The 18,327-nt window shown below is 47.3% G+C and overlaps 2 protein-coding genes and 1 non-coding gene across 8 annotated transcripts in view; 2 read left to right on the plus strand and 1 right to left on the minus strand.

Annotated features, from left to right (window-relative positions):
- Positions 1–646: 646 nt before the first annotated feature.
- OPN1SW (opsin 1, short wave sensitive) lies at positions 647–3,636 on the minus strand. The gene is made up of 5 exons (NM_174567.1): positions 3,282–3,636; positions 2,817–2,985; positions 2,338–2,503; positions 1,683–1,922; positions 647–766 (listed from the first exon to the last, which is right to left on the minus strand). The coding sequence occupies exons 1-5, from the start codon at positions 3,634–3,636 to the stop codon at positions 647–649; spliced, it is 1,050 nt and encodes a 349-aa protein (NP_776992.1).
- Positions 3,637–11,195: 7,559 nt separating this feature from the next.
- Positions 11,196–11,267, plus strand: TRNAP-AGG (transfer RNA proline (anticodon AGG)). The gene has a single exon. It is a non-coding gene; the product is annotated as a tRNA-Pro (tRNA).
- Positions 11,268–18,081: 6,814 nt separating this feature from the next.
- Positions 18,082–18,327, plus strand: part of CCDC136 (coiled-coil domain containing 136) — a 28,146-nt gene continuing 27,900 nt past the window's right edge. For 5 of the 6 annotated variants that reach the window (XR_009494260.1, XM_005205738.5, XM_059885933.1 and 2 more), the window contains exon 1: positions 18,083–18,188. Coding sequence is in view for 5 of the 6 variants with exons in the window: in XM_005205738.5 (XP_005205795.1) it covers positions 18,131–18,188 (58 nt within the window). In the remaining variant the exon portion in view is untranslated. Of the gene's footprint in view, positions 18,189–18,327 lie in introns of all 6 variants that reach the window. The other variant, XM_010804493.4, reaches the window with a different exon arrangement.

The raw sequence follows: 18,327 nt of genomic DNA on the forward strand, positions 1-18,327 counted from the left end.
ACTATTGACTTTAGTAAATACACAGCTTAAGACAGATAAATCGGTTTAACCAAATAAGAGACGTCGGGGCAGGGGGAGGAAGCACCTGGAATAATTCATGCTGGTGCAGGCATTTATGGGCTTGTCAAAGTGATAGCGATTACTGGCAGTGACAACATAAGAAAGTTCTTTCAAACTCATATTTAGAAGCTACTAAAGGGTTTTTTTTTTTTTTTTAATGTCTCATCTCTAAGGTGTTTTCCTAAATTCGTTCTGATTCAAAATGTATCATCTTTGAATGGATCCCCAGGAGGGAAAAAAAATTCCTGAAAAGGAAAATAACTGTCTGTACACTGAAAAATTAGCCATACTCCTTTACAATTGCCTTGTACATAGAAATCTGTTTTCCAAACGCTGTAAATTGTGCCACTTAAGAGTAGAAGCTGATGACTGTGGCAGTGGCCCTTGAGGTGGTCTGAAGAAGACCCAGCTGGAGCAGTTAGTCTGTAGGTAGCAAGGAAATAGTAGGAAAATGGAAAACTGACCCCTCAAGTTGCTATCACTCCCCTTCCCATTTTCTATGTTGATAGTGGTTTGGTTTTTGACAGAGAAAGTAGAAATGTCCTCAAATGTAAAGTCCTCACTGCACACAGGCCAGTATGGCTCCTTAGTTGGGGCCAACTTGGCTAGAAGAGACAGTAGACACTTCGGTTTTCTGGGAGCTAGACAGCTCAGACTCATCTGTCATGGGTTTTCCACACACCATCTCCATGATGCAAGCTCGGAACTAGAGGGAAAGAGCACAGATAGTCTCCTTGGCAGACCAGTACAGAGGAGGTAACATCAGGAAGCATGCGAGAAAAAAGATCTTTGTATCCCCATAGCCTTATACATGGGATCTCCTCGAGCAGTATTGATACGTCTTCTCAATCCTGAGAGCTGGCTAGTCCAGGCTAACTCTACTCACTCCTGGATCTACAATAATAATCTCTACACGTTCTGGCTAACCCTGAGGCCTCACTGTTGGGAAACCTCACAAAGCACCCCGTCCCAGGAAAATGAAGTGAAAGTGAAAGTCGCTCAGTTGTGTCTGACCCTTTGCAACCCCATGGACTATACAGGCCATGAAATTCTCCAGGCCAGAATTACTGGAGTGGGTAGCCTTTCCCTTCTCCAGGGGATCTTCCCAACCCAGGGATTGAACCCAGGTCTCCCGCATTGCAGGCAGATTCTTTACCAGCTGAGCCACAAGAAGCCCAGGAATACTGGAGTGGGTAGCCAGGAGAGCACTGTCAAAAGTGACCCCACTGTACCCCCACCCACCCACCATTACTAGAAAGTGCTCCCAACTAGGAAAGGACTGCCAGTTCTGTTAATACTCAGGAGCTTCCTCATTAGTTTTTAATCCACTTCTGGAACTGAGGAAACAAAATCTCAAAGCAGAGTGTTTGGCTCTATAAGACAGGAACCCTCCTTGATTTGTCTGAGTTTGGGTTATTAGCTTCAATTCAGGATTTGGGGTAGGCAGAGCAACTAAACCCACGTGCCACAACCACTGAAGCCCGAGCCTAGAACCCGTGCTCCACAACAAGAGAAGTGACCGCAGTGAGAAGCCCCCTGCTCACCACGACTAGAGAAAGCCTGTGGGCAGCAACAAAGACCCAGCACAGCCCCAGATTTGTTTAAAAAGAGAACAACTTTACCTGCTTATTCATGAAGCAGTAGATGATGGGATTGTAGACACAAGCACTCTTGGAGAAGAAGGCAGGAATGGTGACAAGCCGTAAGTCCACCCCATGGTTACGGTTGTTGACTATATACATGGCCAGGGCAGCGTAGGGTGTGTAACAGAGACAAAAGGATCCCACCATGACCACCACCATGTGGCTCACCTCCCGCTCAGCCTTCTGGGTCGAAGCTGACTCCTGCTGTTGAGCCGCAACCTGGAAAGAGCGCAGAAAACATCACGCCTTCTGCTCCCTGGCCCTGAACCCCCAAGTCTCTGGACGTTTTTCAACAAGGGGGCCATCTGCTCTAATTGTGTCTCTGCCGTCCCACCTTCTGACCTAGTTCCTCTGTTCCCCTTTCATTGAGGAAGGCAAGATGGAGCCAGCTCTCTTTCCAGTCCGTGATACTGGATGGAATCACAGGCATCTCTCGATACATGAGCTGGGATGACTCCACCTCACTCTTCATCTCCTCATCTCCCTGTCCCTGCTTCCTGCACTGCTTTTTGATACCCCTCACCCTGGCTGTGGACATTTCTGGGTGTTTTGTGTTCTAGAGCACATACCCACTCTTCCCTCTCATCTAGAGCCCTGTGACCCCTCCTCCCTGACCCTCACAAAAGCCACTCACAGCTCTGAGGGCCCCCAGCAGCTGAGAGTAGGAGAAGCAGATGAGGGAGAGAGGCACAATGTAGCAGAAGATGAAGAGGAACCAGGTATAGTACTCGCTGTAATACTTGGTGCCCACGGTGTACCAGTCGGGACCACAGGAACACTGCAGGCCCTCAGGGACGAATCTGCAAGGGACCAAGCACTTGTTCACCGTGAGGCTCACAGCAAGAATTGGTAGAGTGGGAGCTGAGATTCCTGGGCTGTGTTCTCTGCTTAGAACCCAGAGTTATGTCAGGCAGAGGGTACTTTCTGTCCTCACTAGCCAACCTTTAGCAATTCCAACCACAGAGTAAACCTTAGCACTTGTCTCCCACAGCCCTTTCCCTTCTCTATTCCTCCAGCTCTTTAAAAATTAGAGGTCAATGACCATACCCCACTCTTCCCACCCTGAGAACCTGAGCTTCTAGCTAAGTCAGCATAACTGCCCTGCACTCTCACCGGCTCCAGCCAAAGAAGGGTGGGATGGAGACACCAATACCGATGGTCCAGGTGGCCACGACCACCATCAGGGCATGCTTGGAGCTGAAGCGGAAGTTGCCGAAGGGTTTACAGATGATGATGTAGCGCTCGAAGGCCAAGAAGGCCAGTGACCAGCCTGTCACCAGACCTGTGATGAAATGGGCGGATAATGGGGTAAACAACTCCACTCATCCTGGCAGGCAGAGTGGAATACAGGTGGTGTGGAGAAAGCACAGAGAGGAAGGGTTGGACTGGAGAGTGAAATAGAGTTTGGGACTTGCTCAGACTTCTGGGTGGCTCTCTACCTCAGCATTCAAAAGAACACCAAACTTCTACCCCCCAGACTCCTCTTTAGGGGTCCACTCTAACCCAACAGACTGGCCCCTGGCTCCCACCCTGAAGCAGGATCCTTCCCATCTCTCCAGCTCCCTTCGCCTGCAGTACCTGCTGTACAGCCCAGGAAGGCCTCCAGGGCACAGACATGGCGGCCGAAGACGAAGTACCCATAACAACTGGTGATGAAGACGATGAAGACAGAGAAGATGCAGTAGATGAAGCCCCCCAGAGACACGTTGACCAGAATATAGTTGAGTGGCTGCCGCAACTTTCTGTAGCGCAGTGTGGCCACCAGCACCGTGGCATTGAGTGGCGTCCCTACAAAGAAGACAAAACCCATGAAGACTGCCTGGAGGTGGAAGGCCCAGACAGGCGCGAGGTGGTACTGAGGTCCATCCCACGGCCCCACCAAGGAGATGTTCTTGAACAGAAGAAACTCCTCCTCCTCTGACATCTTGCTCATGGGATGTCCCCCACCCCCTCTGATTCCTCTTATAGATCATCCTCCCCCATCACTTCTCCCCCACCTGCCAAAGACCCTCTCCTCCAAAGCCACTTTGGGGCTCCCTGAAAGATCAGTACTGATCCTAAGCCTCCTAAGGACAAAGTTTGAGATTAGAGACCCCAAACCCCCACCTAAACCTTTTGTGGCCCCAAAGCCGATTGTGTGTTCTTCAGAGGATAAAAGATTGGGCTCACAGAATCCACATATGCGATGCTGCAGGCTGGAATAAATAAGGGTGGACTCAGTAGGGAGATGCTGACCCATATTTAATGAAGACCCTTCCACCACTCTTTTTCCCTTTGAGTGGAACTGTTGAAGGCAAGCCTCTTTGTTTCACTTCAGGCACCACTACATCCATGTAGGTGTTTACACACCATCTGCCCCATTGTGGTAGGTGCCCCCTAAGTCTCCCTCTCCAGGGGTCTTGGGCTCAGCCAGCCTCAGGCTGCAGGAAAGGGTAAGGGATAGAGAGAGTTCTTGAACAGCCTTCATGGAACAGTCCAGGGGCAACTCGACAATGCCTAGAGGTCTAAGGCATCCCAGGCTGCCAGTTTCTTCATGGCGAGTCTCCCCAGAGATGGAATCTTTCCTGCTCAGAACTCCCCCAGCCAGGTCCAGGTTGGTGTGCTGTGGTCCCTCTCACACCACGTTCACACCTGCCCCTGCCGTTAACTCAGCAGTGCCTCAGCGGCCAGACTTCCTCCTGTCTGCCCATCCCAGACCTGCCCAGCTCTTAGCCTGATTTTCTGAGAAGCCCACCCCAGTGACCCCAGCTCCACTCTAAACTCTGCGTGGGGACGTCCCTGGTGGTCCAGTGGTTGAGACTCCACACTTCCGCTGCAGGGGGCACCCACGGGTTTGATCCCTGGTTGGGAAACTAAGATCCTGCATGCCACATGGAGTGGCCAAAATAAATAAAATACTTAAAGCTCTGCTTGCACTTATACTCAACACTACACTTCAGCCTTTATGAGTGTATCTTCTTCCAAACCTCAGTAGACTATAGATATATAGATAAGTTAAAAGTGAAAGGATGGTCCGGTAATGGCGGTCATTTGGATCAGATGAATCCCATCAGAGATAAAAGTTATAAACTCTGGACAAAATATGAAAAAAAAACTATTTGAAAGCACTATAAAGTATCCTCAAAACAGGCAGAAAATAAAGGGGACTCAACCCTTGAATGAAAGGAACCACCTACCATCTACATGCAAATGGATTTTCCCTAAGGACAACCCCCATCTAAAGGGCAATGACCAGCTAGGACTCCTCAAGCAAAGTCCAGCCTTTATTGACTTGGAGAGTCACAAGACAGAGCCTGGGACTCCAGAGCAGCTGGAAATTGAAGGTGGGTTTCTGAGAATGAAGGAAGCCATGAAAGGAGAAGCCTTCAAATCTGCATATAAACTCCCCTCAGATCCTAAGACGACTGCTGAGCTATGCTGGAGGAATCTGAGGAGCCTAGCAAAAGGCAAGAGCTGGAGGTCTGAAAGCTCAGCAGAGATATGGGCTGCTACCTACTGCAGGAGACAAAGCGTTTATGTTTGATTCCTTCCAAGTTAGACAAGTTAAGCAAGGACTTCAGCTTCTCCAGAAACTGAAACTCTTGAAACTCCCAGAAAACCACACTTTAGGACAAAAATCTGTCCCTTGAATCCTGAACTAGAAATACTAGATGGAGACATGTCAGCCATTTCTGAAAGGCTGACATTTCCAGGCACACAGGGACACGTGTGCATGAGCACAGACACACGCTGCACACAGACACTCACCCACAGGTAGGATTCCTCGCAGAGGTTCCTGGTGAAAGCCAGCTAACTGTCCAGGAATTGCAAGGCCAGTTGGTCCCCACTAGATTGCCTGAGTTGGCATATTCTGTGCCCTGGGCCCTTAAGACCAGGGCCAGAGGCCCCCCTGAAGGCAGTGTTCTAAGTGCCCATCCCTGGGCAGGGCACGCAGCGATGTGTCAGCCTGGGCTGAGTGGACTTAGTCCACCTCAGCTGTCAGCAGGGCTCTGCTGAGGTACCCACCTCTGCAATTGGTTCTGATGGGAGCCCGTGAGGGCAGCCCCTGGGCTTGGGCTGTCAGTCCAACCGTTATGGGTAAGAGAGGCCTCTTACTCCCACTCCTCAGGCCAAGTGGCTGCATCTTTAGCCTCTCCCTCTATTGTCCTGACAACTTCCCAGACAGTGTCTTCCTCTCTATTCCACCCCACATCAGAAGAAGGGGCAATGGGCCCAGCTGAGGACAATGCAGCCACAGTTAAAAGGAGGCAGATGCCCCTGTGGGGCTCAGGCCAACCGAGCCTTGCTCAAGCATAGAGTCTCACTGGCAAGGGATAAAAAATTTCCGGTCATTGAAGCCATGGAGTAGGAGGAGGGGAGATTTTAAGGAGAGGACAACTGGTAGAGGAGAAGGGTAATGATATAAAAACTGGAGACATTTTAGGTATGGTGGACCCTCTGCTTCTGCAAGGGTCAACCAAAATATTTTAAAATTCCAGAAAATTCCAAATACCAAACTTAAAATTGCCTTATGCAGGCAACTATTCACATAGCATTCACATTGTATTTATAACTATTTACAAGGTATTATAAGTATTAGGTATTGTCAGTAGTCTAGAGATAATTTCAAGTATCCAAGAGATGTGTGAGATTATATGCAAGCACTAAGCTATTTTATATAAGGGACTTGAACATCAGAGGATTTGGGTGTCTGCAGGGGGTCCTTACCAATCCCCCTGTGTATTTAAAGGGCAACTGTATATTTAATATATAATACTGTGCCCTTTTCAGATTTAGAGTTATTTTATTAATTTAGGAACATGACAATACACTGAGGCTTTACAGAATATCACATCAGGTGCATTTAGACCAGGGTTTTCTCAGCCTCAGCACTACCGCCGCACTGGATGATCTGGGGGGACCGGGATGGAGGGTGGTTGTCTTGGGCAATGGAAGATGTTTAACAGCATCCCTGGCCTCTGGATGATGAGAGCACCACTGTCACCCCCGTGATAATAACCAGTCATGTCTCCAGGCACAAATGGCCCCCCGAAAGGCAAAATTGCCCCCTGCTCCTCTCCCCTCCAATTGAGAACCGGTGATTTCAAGTTGAACTTATAAATGCCCAGAATCAAATGGAAAAGAATTAAGAGAAGTTATGTTTTTCTAGGACTTCTAATTATCCAGAGAAAAAGAAAGAAAGAAAGCCCTAGTGAAAGAGGAGATTTTCTGATTTGTTTCAGGGTTTTTATCCCCCTATTGTCCTTAGTAGTGTATTCATATATACTCCCACCTTTTCCAGAGATAGTTTAAGGAAGGCTTACAGAACTATATAGGGTAAATGAGAAATTATTAATCAAATGTGAAAGCAAAAAAAAAAAAGAGAGAGAGAGAGAAACAACAGAAGCAAGTTCAGGGGCGAGAGTGAAATACAGCTACTCCGGGAGCTCGCTATTGATGGACCACATGTTCGTGCTTCCCCAGGGGCCCCATTTACAAAATTCAATGTCCAGAAAGCAAACACAAACTAACCATTCTTCAGATTATGAGAGGCAAAGAGGGGGGTTCACAGAGGAGACATCGGTGTGATATAATAAACAAGGTCCTTAACAACATTCCTGAGTAGCACAACCACCAGCTTCACTGGCCCGGGTCTGCTGCTGACTAGCACCTTAAGTATAGGCTCCACACAAGGCATGATTCAGAACAGGACATAAACCAGAACCATTCCCCAGGGGGCCAAATACCAGGTCTGCCAGGCTGCTCTGATCCACAAGACATTTCAACTCTCTGGAGGCTTGAATCATTGCTTCTCTCCACTTAGTGTTTTATCGTTTAATTCCTGTTTCGAGTGGATTGTATATGCCCGGGGCTCAAAATTCAAAAAGTACAAAAGAATATACAGTGAACATACATTTCTTTCCCACGCAGGCTCCCAATTGCCCTCTCCAGAAGCAACCAGCGTTTGCTTTTTGCTGTGTTTTTCCTGCATAGGAGGTGACAACGAGCTTGAAATGATGTGTTGTGACAACGTTGTCTGTTAAATACTGACCGGTCACTCTCCAAAGAAGTGGTGAGATAAGGGAAAGGTTCACACATGCTCTTTTGAAAATGAGAAATCATCCAAGGTTTACTTGAACAAATGCCATCCTCATATCTGGGAGGAAAGGACAGAAACCACCCCCATCCCCTATCCCCACCCCGAGGCAGAGTCATGACTCTCCCTAGAGAATTTCATCTGCTGGCCTTGAAATGCAGAGACAAATGAGTCACCAAGGGCCTGAACTCCTACTGCTTAGAGCCAGGCCATAGTCACTTTGGAAATCAACGCACGGTAGATGCCAACGGATTGCCACCAGGAAAGCGATCCTCTCCCTGACCCCACCATCTTGGAGGCATTTGGAAGTGTGTGGATGGGGAAAGGATGTCTTATGGCTCTTGGCAAAGAAGCTAAAACTGCTAAAACACATTTCATGCTCAGTCGTGTTTGACTCTGTGTGACACTATAGACTGTAGCCTGCCAGGCTCCTCTGTCCATGGGATTTCCCAGGCAAGAATTCTAGAGTGGGTTGCCATTCCCATTCTTCAGGGGATGAGAATACCTTCCTGATCCAGATATTGAACCCAGATCCCCCACATTGTGGGCAGATTCTATACCATCTGAGAGCCACCAGGGAAGCCTCAAGAATACTGGAGTGGATAGCTATTCAAGAATACTAGAGTGGGTAGCTGTTATTTCAAATCCTGAAAGATGATGCTGTGAAAGTGCTGCACTCAATATGCCAGCAAATTTGGAAAACTCAGCAATGGCCGCAGGACTGGAAAAGGTCAGTTTTCATTCCAATGCCAAAGAAAGGCAATGCCAAAGAGTGCTCAAACTACCGCACAATTGCACTCATCTCACACGCTAGTAAAGTAATGCTCAAAATTCTCCACGCCAGGCTTCAGCAATATGTGAACCGTGAACTTCCTGATGTTCAAGCTGGTTTTAGAAAAGGCAGAGGAACCAGACATCAAATTGCCAACATCTGCTGGATCATGGAAAAAGCAAGAGAGTTCCAGAAAAGCATCTATTTCTGCTTTATTGAGTATGCCAAAGCCTTTGACTGTGTGGATCACAATAAACTGTGGAAAATTCTGAAAGAGATGGAAATACCAGACCACCTGATCTGCCTCTTGAGAAATCTGTGTGCAGGTCAGGAAGCAACAGTTAGAACTGGACATGGAACAACAGACTGGTTCCAAATAGGAAAAGGAGTTCGTCAAGGCTGTATATTGTCACCCTGTTTATTTAACTTATATGCAGAGTACATCATGAGAAACGCTGGACTGGAAGAGTGTCTTATGGCTCTGGGCAAAGAAGGGTTTACTGGTATTGACTAGGCAGGACACTGCTCAAGACCGCCCACACTGAGAAGGATCTGGCCTCAAACTCCATCACCTCCCCCAGAGAGAAGCCCGGGCTGGGACCCAACCCCAGTCTCAGCCCTGAAACATTCTCCACAAAGTCCCCCTGGAGCCCTTACTAGGAGCCACCTCACTCCCTGGCACACCCAGCGAGAGAAACAATTAGGGAATGCATACTGAGGTAATGGAATGACGCGTTGAGTGGCTTTTATTTATAAGCCAGTTTGAAGCTGGGGAACAATTACCCAAAAAAGTCCCTTTGGTTTGAGAATAAATGAGCTGTTGATTTTCTCTCTGGCCATGACTAGTTAGCTGAGTCAGTCATCTGGTCCAGACACTCCTGGATGGAGATAATAAAACTTGATCCCCTGAGTACAAAGGAATGTTGGCCAATCTGTTCTCTAAAGTGAGAACCATTCTTCCTCCTATCCAAGAAAAGAGGGTGGTTTATTAGGAAGCCTATTTTTATGTGGACGGTGGAGAGGGTTTCTTCAGGCTTATGGTTTTTACCAAGTGAGTATCTGTTGCCCCTGGTGGGTTTTTTTGTGTACACCCCTGACTTTCTTTCTTCATTCTTGCACTCATTTATTCCACAGTCATTTGCTGAGAGATATCTGCAGCAGCAACTGTGCTGTGAGGGTGAGATGAGATTAATCTGATAGAGTGCTTACCAAAGGCCAGGCACACAGAAGTGCTTGGGAGTCATTTGTTTTGTCAGCAGTATTGCCAAGTGCCAGATGCCAGCCTAGATCCAGAGATCAATAAGATAGATCTCTGTTCCCCCAGAAGCTCCCAGCCTCCTAGGGGGCAGCCCCACCCCTGGAAGCAAGAAAGCGTCCTGGGATGTGATGGGTGTGGTGCCGTGCCGGAGCCTCCTGGGTCTCCTACAAGGCCCCAGTTTCTAGAGGGGTGACCTCCTCCCTCTCTCTCATTTGGGGAACCCCATCTTGAAGAACCCCACCCTGGCCACCCTTAGCTGATTGGCCAGCTCGTCCCTGCAGCCTCCCTGGATGGGATGAACAGGGCAGGCCAGGGTGAGGGAGGAAATGTGTGTATTTACAGAATGTATTCCCATTTTTGGTTTTCTAGAAAGTCTGGGTAGCATGTGTACTGTGTTTAAAACAGGCTTTGGATTCAGATAAATGTGATCCTTGTAAGCTGAGTTTTGCCAAGTTTCATTTTCTTACAGTGGGGTGACAGCTATTTCACAAGGCTGCCATGAAGTTAAGAAAGAGCTGTAAAGCACAGATCACACTGCTCACCCTACCGTAAGCATTAAGTGGCAGCTCTCCTAGCGTGTATTTTTTTCCCTGCTCTCAGATTACATCATTATAACTCCTTTCCTTTTCCAGCACTTTACAGTTTGCAGCATACTTTCTTTCTTTTTTAAGTCTATTGAATTTGTTACAATTATTGTTTCTGTTTTATGTTTTGGCTTTTTGGCTACAAGACATGCAGGATCTTAGTTCCCTGACCAGGGATCAAACCCAACCCTCTGCACTGGAAGTGGGAGTCTTAACCCCTGGGCCACCAGGGAAGTCCCTGTAGAGTGCTTTCACTTATGTTTTCTCACCTGATCCTCAAATGACCCTGTGAGACAGGGCAAGTGTTCCTTCCCCAACTGACAGATGAAGAAACTGAGTCATTTAGCAACTATCACCTAATCAAGGGTGATCGAGGACAGGTTTCTCAGTCCCCATCTAGGAGACTGATGAGTTTGGAGGATTTTTTCTGGTGGTCTAATCATGAGATAAGAAAGAAGAATGGTTCATTCTGGGTGCGGGAGACATCAAACTGGCTCCCCTCAGCCCTGGGCTTCTCACAAGGGCAGCTGGGGGAGCCTGGCCCCTTCTCTGCCCTTCCCCAGCAGCACCACATGAACTCCACTTGGCAGCCTGGGGGAGAGCTGGATGGTCACAGGGAAGATGGAACAGTCCCTGCAGTGGGCTGGGGAAGAGCAGAGAGCGCTGAGAGGTGAGGCCTGCTGGAGTGGAGCCGGCCTGGGCTGGGAGCCAGCCTGGACGAAGAAACTCTTGCAGGAACCACAGACTGTGGCTGCTGCTGAGGTGGCAGAGAAGGCACATCTGGCAAGGGATAACCATCAGTGGCTCGTTGGTCTAGGGGTATGATTCTCGCTTAGGGTGCGAGAGGTCCCGGGTTCAAATCCCGGACGAGCCCTATTTTTCCTGGATTTTTCTTTTTTTCCATTCCCTTTTCTCCACCACACACACAAGTACACACTGCCTGCCTTTTCTAAAGTTAGAAGCAGAGATGATGCAGTGGTGAATGAATAAAGGACTCAGGACAAGCTGCCAGTCAATTTCCCCACTAGCCATGTCCTGTAGATAGCCCATTATTCCCACTGAGGCTCCAGGTGGGAACCTGAGAAGATTATAGAGCCAAAATGTTGCCTTGTGTCAGGCAGAAAGCCTCTCAGCCTCAGAGAAAGAGCAGGGAGTCAGGACTGAGGAGTGGGTCTGAGTTGGAGGTCAAGAAAAGGCAAACCCACCATGCAAAATCCAAGCTATAAAATACACTGGCTTCAAAGTCCAAAAGCTAGGATCAAAGTTACAATTTGGAGTCTCAGCTTTCCTCTTGGTAAAATGGGAACAATAATATTCATTTCTCAAAGTTGGGAGGATTAAATCAGAAACTGTATGTGAAAGCCCTTTGCAAACTATAATGTACCTTACCGACAGGGATTATTAGGAATACTACTAAAGGTAAAGAGAATCTAGAAAGGAAATTCTGACAACGTGACAGACTGAACTAACGTAGCTCTCCCTTCACCTAGTGTCCCTAAAACACACACAGAAATATTGCATAAAACAGAATTTAAAAACTAAAGTATGAACAATTGCAAAATTGACTTTGAAATTTCCAGATATCAGAATTTAATAAGGAATACAAGGGACTTCCCTGGCAATCCAGTGGTTAAGATTCTGCTTCTAATTCTGCTTCTAATCCCTGGTCAGAGAACTAAGATCCCATATACTTCACTGTGTGGCCAAAAAGTGAAAGAAAAGAAAAAAGGAATACAAAACAAAGAAGGGAGAGGGGAAGAAGGAAAAGAGCTATCACAGGAGCCCATGGTTTATTTCAGACACAGATAACAGATATATTGCTTTCAGTTCTAGGCTATGTCCCCTCAGCCCAGCAGACACAAAGGGCCGGGACTGAGCCTTCTACATTAAAGTTTAGAACATCGAAGATCTACCTTATCCATGGCAGGAAGACTAAAAATGGCACACTCTAGTTCAAGGAAGCAGAGGAAAAAGGGGGAGAAATATAAGTCAGCTCTGAGAAACTGAAGTCCAAGCCTGAGAAGATGCTTGTGTTGCCTCTGGGTTTATCTGCGTGATGCTGAATCCTCAAGCCAAGAAATTCAATATAAATTGGTTTAGGAAAATCCCTAGGAATACCACAGGACTCCCTGGGAATACCACAGGAATCCCTAGGAATACCACACAGCCACAGAAAGCAGGAAAGAGCTCTCCAAGCATGTTTCATAACCCAAGGTATATCTCACTAAATAAATGGAAATCTCACTAAAAAGTGACAAGTCAAAAACACCTACTGAAAAAGAATTCATAAGAAAATATTAAAAGCTAGACAAGAAAGCAATCCATCATAAGGAAGAATTGGCAGACACAGCAGACAGGACAATTAACACACTAAGAACGGTGCATAATAGAAAAATATGACAAGCAGTGTATAAGTTTTCTTAAAAGTGTTAAAGATGAAAGACAAGAAAATAAACAATAATGAAAATATTGCACTATGAAGAAAAGCAGCTCATTGAGGGAAAAAAAACAAAACTTTAGGAAATGAAAGATACACCACTAAAGACTCAATGCATTAAACAGTAGACTTGACCCAGCTGGAAAGAGAATTGATGAACTGGAAGATGAGGCTGACGAAAGTGTTCAAAATAAGGGGGGAAAGGGGAGAGTAATGAGATACAAGATATGAAAGAATAGTTAAAAGACATGAGGAAAAGAACACTATATATATATATGTGTGTGTGTATATATATATACACATATATATTATATACTCATAGACTTTTGGGCTTCTCTGATAGCTCAGTTAGTAAAGAATCTGCCTGCAATGCAGGAGACCCCAGTTTGATTCTTGGGTCAGGAAGATGCGCTGAAGAAAGGATAGGCTATCCACTCCAGTATTTCTGGACTTCCTTGGTGGCTCAACTGGTAAAGAATCTGCCTACAATGTGGGAGACCTGGGTTTGATCCCTTAGTTGGGGAGATCCTCTGGAGAAGGGAAAGGCTACCCGCTCCAGTATTCTGGCCTGGAGAATTCCATGGACTATACAGTTCATGGGGTCACAAAGAGTAGGATATGACTGAGCAACTTTCACTTTCACTTTCAAAGACTTGCACTGAAATGCCACCAAAGGATATTTGTGTTTTGAAATAAAAGATCTTTTAACACAAAGACTGAGAATGTTTGCCACTCAGAGACTTCTGAAATGCCACCAAAGGATATACTTCATAAGAAGGAAACTGAAATAAAAAGAAAGGCATGAAATTCAAGAAGGAATGATGAGCAAAGAGATTTATAAATATGTTCGTTAATCTAAACAAGCACTGAAAGCCACTGCTGGTAGAATGTAAATTGGTCCTGCTGCTTCATAGAACAATTTGGCAATACTTTGTAAAGTTTAAGGTGCATGTATCCTATGATCCACAAATTCTACTTCTAGGTATCTACCTTAGAGAAGTGCTTACATATATGCCAAAGAGGCACACACAGCACTATTGATCACAGCATTGCTTATGATCTGGAATACTGAAAATGTCTTAAATGCCCACTAGCAGAGGAATGGATAAATAAATTGTGGTATATTCAAACCATGAAACAGTATTCAGCAGTTAAAATTTATGAAGTGGCACTATATGAAACAGCATGAATGTTTGCATTTAAAAAAGAATATATTTGAATCAGTTCTAATGAGGTGGATGAAACTAGAGCCTATTATACAGAGTGAAGTAAGCCAGAAAGAAAAACACCAATACAGTATACTAACACATTATGTGGAATTTAGAAAGAAGGTAACGATAACTCTGAATGCGAGACAGCAAAAGAGACACAGATGTAGTGAACAGTCTTTTGGACTCTGTGGGAGAGGATGAGGGTGGGATGATTTGGGAGAATGGCATTGAAACATGTATAATATCATATATGAAACGAATCGCCAGTCCAGGTTCGATGCATGATACAGGGTGCTCAGGTCTGGTGCACTGGGATGACCCAGAGGAATGGGATGGGGAGGGAGGATGGAGGGGGGTTCAGGATGGGGAACACATGTACACTCATGGCGGATTCAAGTCAATGTATGGCAAAACTAATACAATATTGTAAAGTAAAATAAATAAATTAATTAAATTTAAAAAATAAATATATTTTTAAAACACGCAAACCAGTATTGTCTATTGTTTGTTGTTGTTCAGTCATTAAGTCATGTCTGACTCTTTGTGACCCCCATAAACTACAGCATGCCAGGCTTTCCTGTTCTTCACTATCTCCTGGAGTTTGCTCAAACTCATTTCCATTGAGTTAGTGATGCCATCCAACCATCTCATCCTCTGTTGCCCCCTTCTCCTCTTGCTCTCAATCTTTCCCAGCATCAGGGTCTTTTCAAATGAGTCAGTTCTTCGCTCAAGTCCCGAAGTATTGAAGCTTCAGCATGAGTCCTTCCAATGAACACCCAGGACTGATCTCCTTTAGGATTGACTGGTTGGATCTCCTTGTTGTCCAAGGAACTCTCAAGAGTCTTCTCAAACACCACAGTTCAAAAGCAACAATTCTTCAGCGCTCAGCTTTCTTTATAGTCCAACTCTCACACCCATACATGACTACTGGAAAATTCATAGCTTTGATTAGATGGACCTTTGTCGGCAAAGTGATATCTCTACTTTTTAATATACTGTCTAGATTTGTCATTGGAGAAGGCAATGGCGACCCACTCCAGTACTCTTGCCTGGAAAATCCCATGGTCGGAGGAGCCTTGTAGGCTGCCGTCTATGGGGTTGCACAGAGTCGGACACGACTGCAGCAGCAGCAGATTTGTCATAGATATTCTTCCAAGGAGCAAGTGTCTTTTAATTTTGTGGCTGCAATCACCATCTGCAGTGATTTTGGAGACCAAGAAAATGAAATCTGACACTGTTTCCACATTTCCCCCATCTATTTGCCATGAAGTGATGATAGGACCAGATGCCATGATCTTTGTTTTTTTGAATGTCGAGTTTTAAGCCAGCTTTTTCACTCTCCTCTTTCACCTTCATCAAGAAGCTCTTTAGTTCCTCTTCACTCTCTGCCATTAAAGTGATATCCCCTGCATACCTGAGGTTGTTGGTATTTCTCCTGTCAATCTTGACTCCAGCTTGTGATTCATCCATCCCGGCATTTCACATGATATACTCTGCATATAAGTTAAATAACCAGAGTGACAATATGTTGTCCATTGTTTGTAAATACATATATTTAAGTAAATATATAATAGATGGGCTATCGGAATCAAACGTGTCAAGAAATGAACAGTTGTTAAATTTCAGTGGTAAGTGCATGGATATTTATTATGTTACTTTCTGTATTGTACTTTATGCATCTTTAAAAGATTTTCTTTTTTTTTCTTTTTAATGAAAGGATCTAGGTATTTAGAAATAAGGGTAAATGGGGATAAATGGCTGCATCAGTCCTCAGAGAGGATGATCTGCTGGGATGGGATTAGGAGGGAGGCTGAGTCCTGGGTCCAGGGATTATGAGGATTAATTCAGATCATCCCCCTAAGCTGATCACCTGCTTGGCATTCCCAGCACTCCAAGCCCTTCAGAGATGCATCTCTGGACCGCAGTCCACGTCCCCCCATACCTCCTGCCTCCTATCTCCACTCTCATGCTCAACCCAGTACTGTTCTGCTCAGGGATTACCCACATTTGGGTCCCTAGAATAGATGGGTTCAGGTGTCCCCTGAATACTCCTCAAATCAAGGGTAAATGATGACCTGCACCCAGGACCCAAGGAGAGATTAGTCCTAATACTCAGGATCAGAGCTCCCTGAGGAGAGCCTGGACCCTTGGATGTTATAGTTGACAACTGCCTTCCCAGTCCCTCCCTCTATTAGCCAAGAGGTCAGCAGTCAAGGTCTGCTAACTGACCCTGCTGGTCAGTCAGAACCAGAAGGAGCTGGGCTGGTGCAGAACAAAGAGTTGCTCTGCTTCCAGCATTAGACTCTGTCATTTCTGGGAACCCTATGCCCTTCATCTTCCTGATGCCAACCCCTTCCACCATCCCTGACAAGCACTCTGCTCCCCAAGTTTTGACAAACCTAAAGTCTGCAGCAGTCCCTCTGGAAGGGGTCTGGGTGGACTTGCCCAGCAGTCTTTCCCCACAGCTAGATCACATTAACCACAAGGTCTGGAGTGGAGCCCTATTCCTCAGGGAGCACAAGAAACATCTTGATCTGTGCTCACCATCTCTCTGAGCACATACTGAGCTGGGAGTATGAGAGGGAGAAAGAAAGGTGAGGAGAGGAGGCAGGGTGTGGAGGGAGGGAAAGAGAGACAGAGGCTGAGAGGCAATATTATTGTCAACAGGCAACACTGAACTCCTTGAGTGTGAGATCATATACTAAATGATAAGCAGAATATACAGATGTGAAGTTGGGAGATTTACCTTTACTCATTCATTCTACGTGTAAGAGAATTTGTCAGATGCTAGAGATACACAGAAGACCGTGGTAACTTCCCAGTCTTCAAGAAAATGGGCAGACAGAAAATTAAAAACCTGACCATGACAACCCTGAGTGACTGGCACTGCCCTAGAAAGAAAGGAGGATAGGGTGTGTATAATGGGGTGGAAGGGAGAGTTAGGAAGGGCTGCCTAGAGATGACTCCCTGCTGAGTGTTGAAAGATAAGTAGGGGATGTCCAGGTGAAGAAAGGTTCTCCCCTGAAGAATATGGAGGGATCGTGAACCTGGGAGCCTGTGGCGGTGACAAAGACAATATATGCCAAAGACCTTGCGAGTGGATGGGCGACAGAAGGGATTGGTGTGTGTCCCTGGCTTAGGAATCTCGCAGTGCTTTTCTGGATGTCCTGGGACGCCCCAGTTCTCAAGTGTACCAATATTTTTCCTAGCTAAGACCTTCAGAGATGTGAGAACAATTGCTTCTTCAAGACCTGGCCCCTGGTAGACGTTCCTTGAATGAATGATGAAGTTAAGTGACATAAGCCCGCGGAAGTTTCACATCTCCCATTTTTAAGAGTATAAATCAGCAGTGCCCACCCTGAACAGGCTATGCGTGCAGGATGAGTGGGGGTCATGCTCGCAGCCCACCAGGAGTAGGGCTCGTGGGAAGGCAAGCGGTGGAGAAAGGCGGCCTTCGGACACTAAGGACTGTGTAGGGCCACGGAGCCGCCGCTCCTAAGAGGGTCCCTGCTTCTGGCTTGGTGAGGGGCGCACTCAAGGACAACAGAAGGATCAGGGCCCCGAGTTCACGTATCCTGGCCTCAGTTTCCCCGCTCCTGCCCTCACACAATTCTGAGTCTGGGGCGGGTGGCCGGGGTCCGCGCCGACTGCGGAGCTGGGGGGCGCGCCCTGTGCCGTAGGGAGCCAGAGGAGTGGAAAAGCATTCGCGTGTTTTCAGGAAACAGGCCGGGAGGATCCGTCCATCCTTTTGGTTTTCCTGCCTCATCACCGAGCGAGACGGGATCCTGGCACACGGAGCAGAGGGGGTCCCCCCGCGCAGCCGACTCCTAGCTGCTCGCACTCTCCGCGCGGGTCTCCTCCCCTAGCCCGCTCGCTCGGCCTCGGGGAACTCGGGAGCTGCGGCTGCAGACCGGCTTCCGGGCGGCGGCGGGGGCGGTGTCAGGTGGCCCGGCCAGGCCCCGCCCCCTCGGCCGGCCCGCCCTCCCTCCCCGGCGCACCCGGCTCCGGTACCCGGCCTCGCGGCGGTGGCGGCGGTGGCGGCGGCGGCGGCGTCTGCTCCGGGAGGCAGCGGCGGTGGCGAGAGCGGCCATGGAGGCGGGCGCCGGGGCCGGCGCGGGCGCCTCGGGCTGGAGCTGCCCGGGCCCAGGTCAGAGCGCCCCTCCCTCACCTCACCAATGCCTCTCCTTCCTCTTCTCCATCTCTCCTCCCCCCAGACCCCCACGGCCTCTGCCCCCTCCGCTACTCCCCACCTTGACGTCCGAAGTCTTCCTCCTCCCTCCATCCTG

Source organism: Bos taurus, chromosome 4, assembly GCF_002263795.3.
Source record: "Bos taurus isolate L1 Dominette 01449 registration number 42190680 breed Hereford chromosome 4, ARS-UCD2.0, whole genome shotgun sequence".
Lineage (NCBI taxonomy): Eukaryota > Metazoa > Chordata > Mammalia > Artiodactyla > Bovidae > Bos > Bos taurus.

Excerpts from the sequence above, each read along its gene's own strand:
- OPN1SW (NM_174567.1), bottom strand. The coding sequence starts at position 3,636 with ATGAGCAAGATGTCAGAGGAGGAGGAGTTTCTTCTGTTCAAGAACATC. Across the intron at positions 2,986-3,281 it reads CTTCCTGGGCTGTACAGCAG|GTCTGGTGACAGGCTGGTCA; the intron begins GTACTGCAGGCG and ends ATTTCATCACAG. Across the intron at positions 2,504-2,816 it reads CCCTTCTTTGGCTGGAGCCG|ATTCGTCCCTGAGGGCCTGC; the intron begins GTGAGAGTGCAG and ends GGTCCCTTGCAG.